The 13158-nt window shown below is 42.5% G+C and overlaps 1 protein-coding gene and 1 long non-coding RNA gene across 2 annotated transcripts; one reads left to right on the top strand and one right to left on the bottom strand.

Moving 5' to 3' along the window:
- The first annotated feature begins 4695 nt into the window (after positions 1 to 4695).
- LOC112433130 (uncharacterized) lies at positions 4696 to 5949 on the top strand. Its single transcript, XR_003023387.2, has 2 exons — positions 4696 to 5179; positions 5680 to 5949. It is a non-coding gene; the product is annotated as an uncharacterized LOC112433130 (long non-coding RNA).
- A 387-nt stretch (positions 5950 to 6336) lies between these two features.
- On the bottom strand, positions 6337 to 8631 carry LOC143413237 (uncharacterized). Its single transcript, XM_076876001.1, has 4 exons — positions 8135 to 8631; positions 7742 to 7993; positions 7084 to 7173; positions 6337 to 6911 (listed from the first exon to the last, which is right to left on the bottom strand). Exons 1-4 carry the CDS (start codon positions 8262 to 8264, stop codon positions 6652 to 6654), a joined length of 732 nt encoding a protein of 243 aa, XP_076732116.1. The 5' UTR covers positions 8265 to 8631; the 3' UTR covers positions 6337 to 6651.
- Positions 8632 to 13158: the final 4527 nt, after the last annotated feature.

Below are 13158 nucleotides of genomic sequence, written 5' to 3'. Positions count from 1 at the left end.
TGCTAGCTTAAGTGGTTGCAGAGCTACCGGGATTTAAAAATAGTTACGCAAAACAGAGCGTGCCCGCTCCGATCGGCTGTAAAGGGTTAATCGTTAGAAAATCGCGATCTCGATTCATACTTATGTGCGATCTCATTTCCAAATGACAACGATTTTTAAAAAAAGACGACGACGATTGTACCGCATTTTGATCCGGGACGTAATCTGCATGAAAACAAGCGCTCTCTCTTCCTGCTCAACAAATGACAAGGGCGGAGCCTTATACCACGTGATACAGAAGCTGTGCCGTGTGATGCTAAAATTAGCAGGGAAAAAACAACGGAGAGCACGTCAGGGATGACGAGAAAGTGACAGGAGAAAATCCGTCCCGGTCAACCACCCAAACATCAATAACGGGAACCTTCCCTATACCCGTCAAACTCCCGCAGGCACAAAGAAATTACGGAGGCTATTACTTATCACCTGACCAAAGATATGGCTCCCATCAACACTGTGCAAAACGAGGGATTTAGGAAAATGATCAACACCCTAGACAAACGCTACACAGTGCTGTCCCGCAACTATTTTTCTATTGTTGCACTACCTGCTCTATACACGCAGTGTCGAGCAACGGTGGAGACGGAATTTCAAGCAGTACAACATTTTGCAGCAACCACAAAACGTGAGACATTTGTTGTTCTTATGTTTATTTATTGTTTTTATGTTCAGTTTCAACTGTTACGAAGTTGATGTGCAGTTAATAAGTGCAATAAATATTGGAAAAGAAAATCATGAGAGAATCGTGATCTCAATTCTAAGCCAAATAATCGTGATTCTCATTTTATGCAAAATCGTGCAGCCCTAGCTACCGGTATCTGACATAAACGGTAGTAACCAGACCGAAAAGCAGCGATACATCCTAGCCAATCATTTTACGTTTCCGAGGATAGTAGGCGGGTCCAGGTACGTACGTTCTTTTCGAGCAGAGCTACAGATTAAAAATGCCCAAAGCAAAGCGGTCAAAAGTCTGGCTGTACTTCACAGGAATATATGCAAACTCAGCAGCCTGCAACAAGTGCTTTAAGGCAGCGGTCTCCAACCTTTTTTGCGCCACGGACCGGATTATGCCCGACAATATTTTCATGGACCGGCCTTTAACAGCGACCTCCCATGGACGAACATGATAGAGCCTGCCTGAAACTAGAAGAAAAATTGAAACGGGAGTGGCATTCAGGGAGGGAAACGTGGGTGTACGGGGCGCAGGAGCCAACCCTGATGCGCGGCCTGTGAAATGCAACCCAGGGGTACTCTGGGACCCCCAGGGTCCGGAGCTGCCCCAAAGGGGAGCACAAGGGTTAACTACACACCAGATAAGAATCGGCTATACCCTTTCCCCATCCACTCACACTAACTTGCATTAACATCTGTTTAACCCTTTAAGACCTACCATAGAACCAAGTCCGCCAGAGCTTATATTATATTTTTACATGCTGTGGAGCCATTTTTGGGAGCATTTCAAGTCGCTATACATCAATACAACCATTATAGCCCAAACTTTAATATGTCTGCATTAAGTGCATAGTAATTACTTAAATTGCAAAAAAGTGCAATAAACTACAAAAAAATTTTTAAATTGTTTTTGCTTTTTTAACATATATTTCAAGTTAGAGAAATTTAAGAGGCTTATCCCTCAAAACTGTAAATACAAAAAAGTTGCACAAAATAGTTTCCCACCACAGGAAATTTATTTTAAGTGTCTTCATAATTTTATTTTTGAAATACACCAATTTTCATATACTGCAGGAAAAACGAAAATAAATATTATAATGCAAATTTGCAAAATAACAGCATATGCATCAAAATAAACCATTTCCAGCAGTGCAATATGAGTCCTAAGCATCCCAGAAACGACACAGAAAGTCATAAACTCAAACATAACTTTTAAAAACACAAGTATAGGCTCATAAGGTCCCAATGGTAAAAAACTACATTTCCGCAAAATGACGTCACTTCCGGTTTCGGGCAGGTCATGGCGGACATGCGACAGTTCACGCTGATGGACGTAGGAAGTGTTACAAACAGCTGATCGGATCGGCAAAGTGAAACTGACCTAGGACAAGCTGATGGCATAAGATATAAGTACAACTCCTCCGGTTTCATATGCAAAAAAAATTATTGCGCTAGCTTACGTGGTTGCAGTGCTACAGGGATTTAAAAATAGTTACGCAAAATGGAGCGTGTCCGCTCCGACCGGCTTTAAAGGGTTAACTTACTAGTATCAAATCGCATCTTAAGTGCAGTGTTGGGAAGGTTACTTTTAAAATGTATTCCATTACAGAATACAGAATACATGCCCCAAAATGTATTCTGTAACCTATTCCGTTACGTTACTCAATGACAGTAACGTATTCTGAATACTTTGGATTACTTAATATATTGTGGCGAGTTCAGACAAGGAGGAGACGGAGGTATCGTTTGGTCTTGCTTCCCGTGAGCTAGCCAGGGAGCACAGCCGTTTATTACATTTGCAGAAGAACACACTGCCACTAGCTAACTGCTCAGCGCGGCAACCACAACACACATAGGGCGCCCTCTGACCCCGGAAGGACACACCGTCGCAGCGAGAGGGCATCACCCGTCACCATGGCAACATACACAAAATATAACTGTACAAGCAGAACCCCGAACAGCCCTGACCCGCTACAATATTATCATGCTTTTTACAACAATGTGAATGTACTATTGCTGTGTGATTTATTACTATTACTGAAGGTCCGCGACTCCGAACTGTAGTAAAGGGACCTCTGACTAATGCTGGGCTCACACTGTGCGATTTTTGGCCCATTTTGAGCCGATTTTTGAGTCGTGCGATCGTTTTGGCGATCGGCCCGATTTTGGCCTTCATCGTGCATCGTGCATCGTGTAGTATACGTGGGGTAACGAGAAGCGATTGACACCTCACGCCCAGCTCCCGATCATCAATCGCTTGGTCGTGAGGGTGTCACCGCAGTTTGCCACACTGTGCACGCGCAAACACAAATGCCAGCGAAAAAGACGGCGTAGCACGGCAGTGCAGCGTGTGATCTGGACACAAGCGATGGAGGCACAACCTGTAGAACCATCCGAGCCCTTTCGATGTGGCCTCACAAAATTATCACGACCACAACAACCGTGAAAATAGTTGGATCGACACTGCTGCTCAATCACAGCTGCCTGACAGATGTTTTTCATTAGCAATTTAGCAAAGTTGATGGTGGTGGTGTGTCTGTGTGAGTGAAAGACGGAGAGGGAGAGCGAGCGATAGAATTTCTGTTATAACCTTCATTTTTATGGACGCACAGTGTGAGCACTCAGGTCGCATTAGAGCATCGGGCCGTATAGTGTGAGACCCTGCATCGTGACCTATGAACTTCTAACCCCTGCGAGTCAATCGTACAGTTTGAGCAGGAGCTGAATCGCGCGACTGAAAAAATCGCACAGTGTAAGCCCAGCATAATACGGCGGGGTCCCTGTCGGCTGGTAGCCGAAAAATAGCTCTACTTTGTTGTGTGGGTCAACTTTTCTTGCGACAGACAGAGAGAGGCGTTGAAAGGCTGCTCCAACGGAACTTGTTGTTTTCGGAGGAAAACACGAACACAGTGTACAGTCGAGTCTTAATAGCTTACTTACAACTGGGCTCGTCAGGCACTCTTCTTGGCTGCAGTGGTTATTATTATATTTACATGCTTCCAGCTCCCGTTTTTGCTCGATGACTGCTCGTACCTTTCCACTCCCCTTTTTCTCCCTCCTAGCGCTCACAGACACATAACGTGTATGGCAGTCCATTCTCCCAGCAGCACGGACTACACTGAACATGATGCTACATTCTTTAGAGCTATGCTTGTAGCATTCTGCCTGTTAGCTTAGCACAACAACAACAACAACGAAAAGGCGCTCTCTCACCTAGGAAACACACAGTCGCAGAGAGAGAGAGCGTCGCCCTGTAACCATGGCAACCGTAACGCTGCCGCCTGGAACAAAAGAACGTAGCTGTCAAACAAAACCCAAACAGTCCTGACCCGCGACAAAATGAAACAGGAAAGTACCGCAGTGTATTCCATTTATTTCAACAAAGTAACTGTATTCTGAATACCACCTTTTTAAACGGTAACTGTAACGGAATACAGTTACTCATATTTTGTATTCTAAATACGTAACGGCGGTACATGTATTCCGTTACTCCCCAGCACTGCTTAAGTGTGATATCATAGCAGAATTAACACCGTCACTCTCCGTCAGTGGTTTGATTGGAATGTTTCCGGGGGGGGGGGGGGGGGGGGGGGGTTTCTTCTCGTTTTTCTCTCTCATTTTTGTCTCTTTTTCCCCCTCTTGTTTTTATGCTGCTCACCCTTGTCCTTGGTTTCTTTCTTTATTTCTTTCACTACCTCGATCACCTACTTCCACACTCATCCACAAACAACATCCTTTATTTCGACACATAGGCACAGCACGATCACGCACAGTCATGCGCTCAACAGCAGCACATTTACATCAGTCAGACAGCGCACACAGACCTACAGGATACACACACTTAAGCCAAGCTTACTCATATTAGTAAATATGCAAACACATAGTCAGACTCAGGGAGCATCTCGCCACACATTTTTTCTCTCTCTCCCTCTCTTTATTTATGAACAAGTGATGTATTCTCTCCACCCGTCTAACGCTGTGTTCACACCGAACGCGATGGACGCGAATAAAACGCCCCAAACGCCCCTAATTTGACGCGTGTACATTCGCGTCTCAACGCGTGTCCAAGAAAAATCCATCGCGCGTCAAAATATGATATTTTGACGCGCGTGAACCGGGAATGTGGGAGGGAGTTGTGCCAGACCTGGTTTTGCAAGATGGCAGCTATCGAGCTAGCGCTTGAAGAGAGAGTCTCCCTTCTCTATGTACTGTGGAGAGCAGAGCAGCAGCGTAAAAGACGTCCTCGCTGTACCTGGGTCCATCAGGTCCTCCAGGCGCGTGAGCAGTTTGGTGAGTTTCACCATTTGCTCCAGGAGCTGCGCCTGGATGACGGCAGATTCCAGCGATATCATCGTCTGTCACCCGGCCAGTTTGAGGACCTGCTTTCCCGTGTCGGTCCCAGAATCGCCCGCCTAGACACCAATTACAGGCGCTCAATCCCACCTGCAGAGCGCCTGTCCGTCTGCCTGAGGTTAGTAAAAGTGGTCAATACGGTAGTCCTTTATTGATACCTGTGCTAATATATGCTAAACCAGCCATTTATACACTGCTAACATGGATGTGCTATGCTAACAGTGGATGCTGTCGGTGTTTACTGATGGCATAGCACATCCATGTTAGCAGTGTATCGTGTATACACTGCTAACATGGATGTGCTATAACAGTGAATGCTGTCGGCGTGTATAAACTATCGTTTATACACTGCTAACATGGATGTGCTATGCTAACAGTGAATGCTGTCGGCGTTTACTGATGGCATAGCACATCCATGTTAGCAGTGTATCGTGTATACACTGCTAACATGGATGTGCTATGCTAACAGTGAATGCTCTCGGTGTTTACCGATAGCAAACTGGTACTGTTTATAATATTTCTAGTGATACTCAGATGGTCTCATCAAGTCCCGATTTAATTTAATTCGATTTATGCTGTTATCAGTGGTTGAATGATAGCATGGCTGTGGTGTCATAGGTATGGTGAGCCAGATCATCCCCCAGGTAGCGACGGCCATCTGGGACTGTCTAGTGGACGATTTCACGGCTGTGCCTTCAACTGAAGACTGGCGGTCCATCGCAGAGGGATTCCAGGAGCGCTGGAACTTCCCCCTCTGTTGTGGAGCTCTGGATGGGAAGCACGTCCAGACGAAGGCACCCCCCAACTCAGGATCCATGTTCCACAACTACAAGGGAACTTTCTCCTTTTTAAAATTTTCTTAATAAATGGATCTCTACTCCAAAATAACCTAACCTCTCTTTATTCTCTTAAGTAACTTGTCTTCACTATGTTCCTATAACCAGTGTGATGCAAAAGTTTGAGCAACCTTATTAATAGTGATTATTTTCCTGTATGAATCGGTTACAGTAAAAAATGTCAATTACATATATCATATAGGAGACACACACATTGATATACACTACATATTTATGTTATTTCTCTTTTTATGTGTTGCCAATATATGCACCTGCTTTATTTAGTGTAAAGTTATTGCACACTTTCTGTAAATCCAGTGAACTGCATTTCACTTCTCAAATATCACTGTGTGTGTCTCCTATATGATGTATTTAACTGACAATTTAAATTGTGACAAATAACGATTTGTACAGGACAATGATGGCTATTAACAAGGTTGCCCAAACTTTTGCATCCCACTGTATCAGTATATTTTGTCATTAGTATAATATGAAATAAATTCTACTTGTGTCAAGTCGGGTGCCAATATTTGCTGTGTAGTAGAACAGAGACATTTGTCATTATAAATGTTTATTTGATAAAATATATAAATTCAGTAATAAAAAGATTCAACATAAATATATAAAATTTAACTATTTACAGAGAGACAGGAATAAAAAGGACCCAGCTTGGAGTGGAAGAGCCTCAGGGGAGAAGGAGGAGAAGAATAAGAACATTGTTTCTGCCCTGGAGAGCTGCTGCCTCATCAGAAAACTACTGATCATTAGGGTCCAATGTTTCCAAATTTAGCACAGCTGTGCTGTTGTCAAAAACTAATTTATGAATTTGGAATTTCACGAATTCTCGTGTCTGAGGCGGCATGCTCTCCAGAGCAGGAACAAGGCCGAGGAGGAAATACTCTGTTGCAGACGGGCGTGGCCTCTTTAGGGACTCCAGGATAGCCAGCTCCACCGCCGATGGACCATCCTGGGACCCTTCCCTCGACCGCCTTCGAGCTCTCCTCCTCTGTGGGCCTGTAAAAAACAGAACAAAACACCACAAAGAAATGAGAAGGCTGCTACTAGATTGTCATTTTCAAAATTGAAAAAAAAACAGGATATGAACAGATTGGTTGTAGATATTTAGTAAAGGTGATCACAAGGGAATCCAAGCAAGTAAAAAGCTATCAGTGCTTGATGTTCATACCTGTGGGTGCAGCAGCAGGAGTGGAGGGACCAGGGACTGGGGAGTCAGGAGAAGCAACAGGGGAGGACTCTGCTGCATGATAACTTGACTCTATCAAGACAATATTAAATGTTAACAGGTTGAAGACAATAGTCATAGAGAATATTATATTATTATATACTTATTATTATATACAGTGGTCTCCCATTTATTGCAGCACATGAACAGTAGTCACAGTTCTCACAAGTTGATTCTCAAAGTGCAAACCTTTGTCGATTTTAAAACGTAAAAGTATTATGCCGCGCTTTTTCTCCGTCTGCGGCGCCACTTTTGTGCGCCTTTTTTGCTCCCGGTGCAGGTGTCTATTTCCGAATGAGGGTCATAGTTATGAGTGTTTTTGTGCTGTTTTTTTCTATTTGAAGTGATGGTTATCAAAACCAAACATGATAAGTTTGGCAAGCGCAGGAGACACGACACGGAGGAGATTTGTCATTTGGGCTGCAGAATGCAATGCGCATCGTTGAAAGCTGTACGGTGCAATAAAAAAAATCAGCGAAAAGGCGAAGCGGTGACGGATGAACAGCGGGACTACTTTATACTGTTTATTAATAAACAAAATATATTCCTGTATGACAACACGCATAAATTAACTGCCTACATTAATTAATTGTAAACATACCTTCTGACTGACACTCCCCTGCTGCCTCTTCGGGCTGTCCCTGGTCCTCGGGGGAGAAGTTCTCCACGGTCCGCACCATATTTCCGCTGGTCTCCCGCGGGGTGAGGAAGGGGTCCAGAAACCCCATGACCGCGAAGAACTTCCATCTCCTCCCCGATCCTGCTGCAGACCCACTCCTCTTCTCCTTCTCTGACCTCTTCTCCTTATTATATGTGTCCCTGAGGCTCTTCCACTTTCTCCTGCAGATGTCCTCTGAATAAACGCATTATCTGGTTAGCGGAAAGGTATTTGTACAACAGTGGGAAAATCGCGGGACAGTAGGCGCGCTTGCTAGCTTTTGCACGGCTTCATCGGGTCAGTCTGAAAATTAAAAAGAAGAAGGAATGAACTTACCAGGTTGCCCGATCTCCTCACTTATGTGTCTCCAAGCTAGGTCCTTTTTATTCCTGTCTCGGTAGAAATAGGAGCTGGCATCATATAGCTCGGGGTGGTTAGCCACGGCGCTGATCAGCTTTTCCTCCATACTGAATGAAGAATGAAGGGCTTTGGCTGGATCTGCCCCTTTGACCTAGGTCAGAGCCACGTCACCAGGCTCCTGATTGGTTGTCGCGGCGCGATTTGACGCTGGAGTTCAGATTTTTCCAACTCGAGCGGTAGACGCGAAACGCGCGTATGCACAAAGTGCAACACAAAAACTCACGCGCGTGGTTTTATTCGCGCGTCAAACGCGCCTGACGCGCTACACTGACGCGCGTTTCACGCGTTTTGGCGTTTTCGCGACGCAAATCTGCTTCCGAATTTTCGCGGGACCCGCAATCGCGCGTCATCGCGCCTTTCCATTGACTTTACATGTAAACCTGACGCTCTATTCGCGTCCATCGCGTTCGGTGTGAACACAGCGTAAGCGACACACACAGAGTACACCCCTAGTTATACACAGACATCTATGGGTGCACTAAGATTCGTTACCTCTTTTCTCTGGAGCTGGCTCCAGAGAAAAGAGGTTAAAAATATTTAACCAACTCAAAGAACTACAGGCAGATGTTGTCCTTTTACAAGAGACCCACAGACCTCTTAGAGGTTCGAATGAACTTAAAACACCTGAGTTTCCTAATGTGTTCTCAGCTTGTTATAATTCTAGACAAAGGGGAGTAGCAATTTTAATCCATAAAAAAAATTAATTTCACAGTACTCGATACAGTTATAGATCCAGAGGGCAGATTCCTAAACTATCTATACTTGATTTAAAAAAAGCTATGTATTGTAAGTGTATATGGTCCAAATGTTGATGATCCCTCATTCTTTCACGGTTTTTTCAGTGCACTCTCTGAACACTTAGATGGCAACACTTGTTCTTGGAGGCGACCTCAACCTTGGACTAAATGAAGAAATGGATAGGCTCAATACAGCAGGAACTCAGCGTAATTGGCAGTCCACAAATATAATCAAACAGTATATGAGCGACTTTGGTCTTTGCGATGCATGGCGCTCCCTTCACCCCACCAGTAAGGAATATACTTTTTTTTCACATGTTTATCACTCCTACTCTCGTCTGGATTATTTTTTGGTCAGCAGCTCACTGCTGAGTGACATTTCAGACACTGAGATTCACCCTATAGCTGTCAGCGATCATGCTCCTGTATCTTTAACACTAATGCACAAGAATAATACTACACCAAGTAAAAACTGGAGATTTAATACATCACTGCTTAAAGATGAAGACTTTATTAAATATTTTAAAAAGGAATGGACTTCATATTTAGACTTTAATGACACTCCTGGAACATCAGCTTCTGTTTTATGGGAAGCAGGGAAAGCTGTGATGAGAGGTAAAATAATTTATTTCTCATCACATAAAAAAGAAAACAAAAATATTCAGGAATTAGAAAAAAACATCAAATCACTAGAAGAAGCCTACGCGTCCCACCAAGATCAGGAAACATTGAACAAAATACGTGAAACAAAACTAGAATTAAATGAGATAATTGATAAAAAAAAAAAAAATTCTTAGTACAAAGACTACGCTTACAAAATTATGAACATAGTAATAAATCCGGTCAATTTCTAGCAAACCAGTAAAAATAAATAAAGAAAAAACAACTATATGTGCTGTTCAAGAGTCATCTGGCAACACAATATATGACCCGAAACAAATAAACAACATTTTCAGGGATTTCTATAAAACGTTGTATTCACCACAAATAAACCCATCTAAAAAAGAAATTGATCAGTTTTTAGACAAAATAACTCTCCCAAAATTATTAGACTCTCAAGCAATGGCACTGGATTCGCCACTGACATCAGTTGAACTCCAGGAAGCCCTGATAAGTATGCCCAATAATAAGGCTCCAGGTCCAGACGGCTTTCCTGCAGAATTCTACAAAGAATTCTGGACGATTCTAGCACCAGTTTTTTACAGAACGTTGTTAGAAATCAAAGAAAAGGGCAGACTTCCATCAAATATGAATTCTGCAAACATTAATCTCCTGCTAAAACCAAGCAAAGACCCTGTATATCCCTCAAGCTATCATCCAATATCCCTTATAAATGTAGACCTCAAAATAATCTGCAAAGCTCTCTCGAAGAGACTAGAGAAAATAACCCCCCTCTTAATTCATCCTGACCAAACTGGTTTCATAAAAGGTAGGCACTCATCAACAAATACACGTAGATTACTTAATTTGATAGACTACTATTTTCTTTAGATGCAGAAAAAGTGTTTGACAGAGTTAACTGGAAATTTCTATTTGCAACTTTACACAAATTTGGTTTTGGATCTTCTTTCATCAACTGGTTAAAAATATTATATAATTCCCCAACAGCTTGTGTCAGAACAAATGACCAGACATCCTCCAGCTTCTGTCTCCTGAGGGGCACCAGGCAGGGATGCCCACTCTCCCCTTCACTGTTTGCAATTTTTATCGAACCACTAGCAGCAGCAATTAGACAGAATTCAGCAATTAAGGGCATAAAATGCAAGACCGTGGAACATAAAATCAGCCTTTATGCGGATGATGTGTTACTCTTTCTCCAAAATTCACAAACCAATATCTCTTGGGTGATTGAATTGATCAACTCTTTTGCAAGATTATCAGATTACTCAATTAACTGGTCAAAATCTACAGTCCTTCCGATTAATTGCTCCTTCCATAATTCCTCTTCTACGCCACTGCAATCGGGAAATGTAAAATTTTTAGGTATTAATGTTTCTCCCAAGCTTGCAGATCTAACTAAATTAAACCATATCCCACTTTTAAAGAAAGTAGAAGGTGATCTGGCTAGATGAAAATGTCTACCCATATCACTCATGGGAAGGGTTGCCGCTATAAAAATGATGGTATTACCAAAAATAAATTATTTATTCTCAATGATCCCAACTAAACCGCCGCAAGATTGGTTCAGATCTCTAGATTTATATATGTCCAAATTCCTTTGGAAAAATAAGCCCCCACGTATAAGTAGAGTGGAGTAGAATTAGAATGAAAACAAAAGCATTTGAATGAAAACAACGGAATTTCAATGAAAAGAACGGAATTAGAATGAAAAGAACAGAATTAGAATGAAATCAATAGAATTTGAATAAACAGAACAGAGTTTGAATGAAAACAAAAGCATTTGAATGAAAACAACGGAATTAGAATGAACAGGGCCCTGTGCTTCGTACGTCGCTTACTACATCCAAGATCAAATGAAACATCCAAGACCAAATCATCGCGCTAACTCTGAGCTCGCTATTCCGGTTCCCCGAACACACCTGTTGTTGACGATTAGTATAGCTGGATGAAGTAATGTGAGATCACTGGGTGGCCCAACAGGGGCTACGCATCGATAGTAGAAACATTGATCGGCAACCCTTTGATTGGTCGGCGAAAATGTCGAAGGAGCGCGCTCGGTATTTTTCGGCAGCAGAGCAAGAACTCTTGAGTGAGGGATTTCAGGAGTTTCAGAGTTTAATTAAAACGCAAGGGAACACTGCAAAGGCTGCAAAAGCAAGGAGAGAGGGCTGGCAGAAAGTTGCTGACAAATCAAACTCGTAAGTAATTCAATAATAACAATAATAATGGAGTGGATTTATATAGCGCTTTTCAAGGCACCCAAAGCGCTTTACAATGCCACTATTCATTCACTCTCACATTCACACACTGGTGGAGGCAGCTACGGTTGTAGCCACAGCTGCCCTGGGGCAGACTGACAGAAGCCAGGCTGCCATATTGCGCCATCGGCCCCTCTGGCCAACACCAGTAGGCGGTAGGGTAGATTTATCATATCACACCATATTATCCAATATTATATTACATTATATTATATTATAATATGTTATATTATATCCCCTTTCACATTAGAGCCACAACAGGACCCACTAGAACATGGGAACAAGTAAAAGTGAAATATAAGAATATTCTACAGAATGGTAATATTTATCACTTATATTGCTTGTCGTCTCTTGGAAAGAGACCCTGGAATACTCTGTTTGTTTGTTCATAACAGCAACCAAGAAAAGGGCAGAGCAAAAAAAAAGACAGGTGGTGGTCCTGCACCCCCTCGTCAACAAGTTGGTTAAGTGAATAATACCCTCACGGGAAAATCGATATCTCTCTATGAGCACACTGTCGCGCTGAGCTAAAGGATCCTGTCTGTCCCGCAATATACGCTGAATTCTGAGGACTCTCCTTATCAATCTTGCACCTTCCGCAATGGGTTGCTCGCGTAAACGGACAGGACATGGCTGCGACAGACTTCCCAAATCCACCTTCGCTTTTATAGCCGTGGTCTCTCATCTTGATTACACGAAGTAATTTACAATTACTACTCTGAAATATGAATTACATCTGTAATAATCACATACATGTAATAGAATGTTAATAGTACATTTCCCTTTTTTAGGAAATGACCTGTATGTATCTGTGTGAAATCAATAAAAGGATCAAGTGCTGCATTATCTTTAGTTACATTGATGTTATTTATTTATGGTGAAACAGTGGTGGAATATCGCTGTTGCTTTCGTATGAATGACGCGGACATACCTGCGTGGCCGCGATCTAATCCTGTTTACATAAAGTAAACCTGCTCCCCAGCAGGTTTACGCTTACGGCTCTGTTGCTATGACAGCAAGTCCCGGATGGGCTTCGGGGAACCGAACGATCCAGGATCACGCGAAATCGTCAACAATCTCATCCAGCTAACTCACTTAGCGCGGTATGAAGAACAGGCCCCAGAACAGAATTTGAATCAAAACAATGGAATTTAAATGAAATCAATAGAATTTGAATGAAAACAATGGAAGTTTAAAACAAACAACAGAATTAGAATGAAAACAACGGAATTTTAATGAAAACAACAGAATTTGAGAACAAACAATGGAATTTGAATAAAAAGAGTAGAATTAGAATGAAAACAAAAGCATTTGAATGAAAACA

Source organism: Maylandia zebra, linkage group LG17 (genome assembly GCF_041146795.1).
Source record: "Maylandia zebra isolate NMK-2024a linkage group LG17, Mzebra_GT3a, whole genome shotgun sequence".
In the NCBI taxonomy this organism is placed as follows: domain Eukaryota; kingdom Metazoa; phylum Chordata; class Actinopteri; order Cichliformes; family Cichlidae; genus Maylandia; species Maylandia zebra.
Note: the sequence above shows the minus strand (reverse complement) of the source record. Positions and strands in the feature narration are given on the sequence as shown.